Genomic DNA, 1,707 nt, shown 5'->3' with positions numbered 1-1,707 from the left:
AATGAGGTCTCAATCCATGGAAACTCCGTCTTCCCCTTAGCCTGCCACTAATCCAAATAAGATCGTCTGGAGTTAGTCATAACAAAATCTGTAAAGAATGCTCTCCGTTTGTTTCTGGATTTCGTTATTTTTTTCTTATTCTGTAGTTACCAAAAAGCGACTTTATTCAGCTGAGGGAAATCCCTTAAGCAATCACAGAGTTGATGATGCTATGTAATTCAGTGGTTTTAATTCAATTTCATTATAAGGCTCAGGTGCGACAAGCCTTAATTCTGATGGAGGTTCCGCCATGCGGAGAGCCTCTGGACGGGGTCAGGAAACAAAAGGGCGATGCTATGTAATTCAGTAGTTTTAATTCAATTTCATTATAAGGCTCAAGTACGACAGGTCTTAATTCTGATGGAGGTTCCGCCATGCGGAGAGCCTCTGGACGGGGTCAGGGTCCAAAAGAGCGTCCAGTATAGCCCGTGAGGATTTGCTCAGTCTCTTCCATTTACTGAGGTCGTTGAGCCGAGGGTCTTTTTGTAGCCACAGCTGGTATTCCTCATTTTCAGGGACAGCGCGGGCCCATGGCCTGCACCCGATAGTCAGCATGTTGAAAAGAACGATGCCGCATGACCAGAGATCGACGGATGGTCCGAGGTAGCGCGATTGTGGGGAGGAGATGACTTCGGGCGCCATATAAGTAAATGTCCCCACCCGACCCGTGAGAAGAACCTCTTTCCCATCGACGACGAAGATGTCTGCGGCGCCAAAGTCGCCGATCTTGATGGTTCTTTCTTCTGTAAGGAGAATATTTGCGGGTTTCAGGTCACGATGAGCGACGCCCCGCCCATGCAGGTATTCGACGCCGCTCATCAATTGCTTGAAGTAATACTTGGCTTCGTTTTCCTTTAAGCCGTACAGCCCTATCGTATTGAGATCTCCTGTGGCACAATACTCCATATAAAGGAAACTCCTATTTCCTTGGATTTGCCAGGCAAACAGCCGAGACACGTTTCTGTGCCTCATCTGGCTGTGAATGATCTCTTCGGCAGTTACAGTGTCCCCGGTGGTCGATGCGACAAAAACACTCTTCCGGGCCACCAGCTTCTCCGTTCTGATGTTCTTCATCAGAGTGACGGTGCCCCATGCGCCCTTGCCGAGGAACTTGACGGCTCTCCATTCGGATGCGATTTCGAAGTCCTTTATTGCGGCCTTGTTTTCAATGACGGCCTCTTCGTAGTGGTGAGCTTCTAGGGGACCCGTTTTGCTCTCGAGTATGGTCGAAGTATCACTGGAAGTGGAGGTCTTCCTGCCTCGAAAATGCCTCCAAAGTGTCTTCAGAATTCCTCTTCTCTTCTTGTTGTTTCCTTGGCTGGTTCGCTGTTCCTCTTCGTTGGAATTTCCGGAAGCTTGTCCTCCACAGGTGAAGAGCCAGAAGACCATTTCTTTTTTAATGACCCTCTGGCAAATATACTGGAACAGGTCCTCAAGAAGGACTGCCCGGAATGACTTCGGGTGGCAACCCAGTTTATCGTTGACAACATGTGGTGCCAACTTTGTGTGTGTGTGTGTGTGTGTGTGTGTGTGTGTGTGTGTGTGTGTGTGTGTGTGTGTGTGTGTGTGTGTGTGTGTGTGTGTGCGTGCGTGTGGGGGTGCGTGCGTGCGTGCATGCGTGTGTGTGTGCGTGTGCGTGCGCGTCCGCGCGCGTGCGTGTGTGTGTGT

General features: G+C 49.8%; 1 protein-coding gene across 1 annotated transcript; it reads right to left on the bottom strand.

The window, feature by feature from the left end:
- Window positions 1-390: 390 nt before the first annotated feature.
- Window positions 391-1,428, bottom strand: LOC143019051 (serine/threonine-protein kinase Chk1-like). Its single transcript, XM_076174752.1, has one exon. The coding sequence runs from the start codon at window positions 1,426-1,428 to the stop codon at window positions 391-393; it is 1,038 nt and encodes a 345-aa protein (XP_076030867.1).
- Between the last annotated feature and the right edge of the window lie 279 nt (window positions 1,429-1,707).

This window comes from Oratosquilla oratoria, chromosome 36 (genome assembly GCF_046742065.1).
Source record: "Oratosquilla oratoria isolate Oo_2021 chromosome 36, ASM4674206v1, whole genome shotgun sequence".
NCBI lineage: Eukaryota > Metazoa > Arthropoda > Malacostraca > Stomatopoda > Squillidae > Oratosquilla > Oratosquilla oratoria.
Note: the sequence above shows the minus strand (reverse complement) of the source record. Positions and strands in the feature narration are given on the sequence as shown.

What these genes read in the sequence shown, in the direction of transcription:
- LOC143019051 (XM_076174752.1), bottom strand. Translation starts at nt 1,428, where the DNA reads ATGGTCTTCTGGCTCTTCACCTGTGGAGGACAAGCTTCCGGAAATTCC.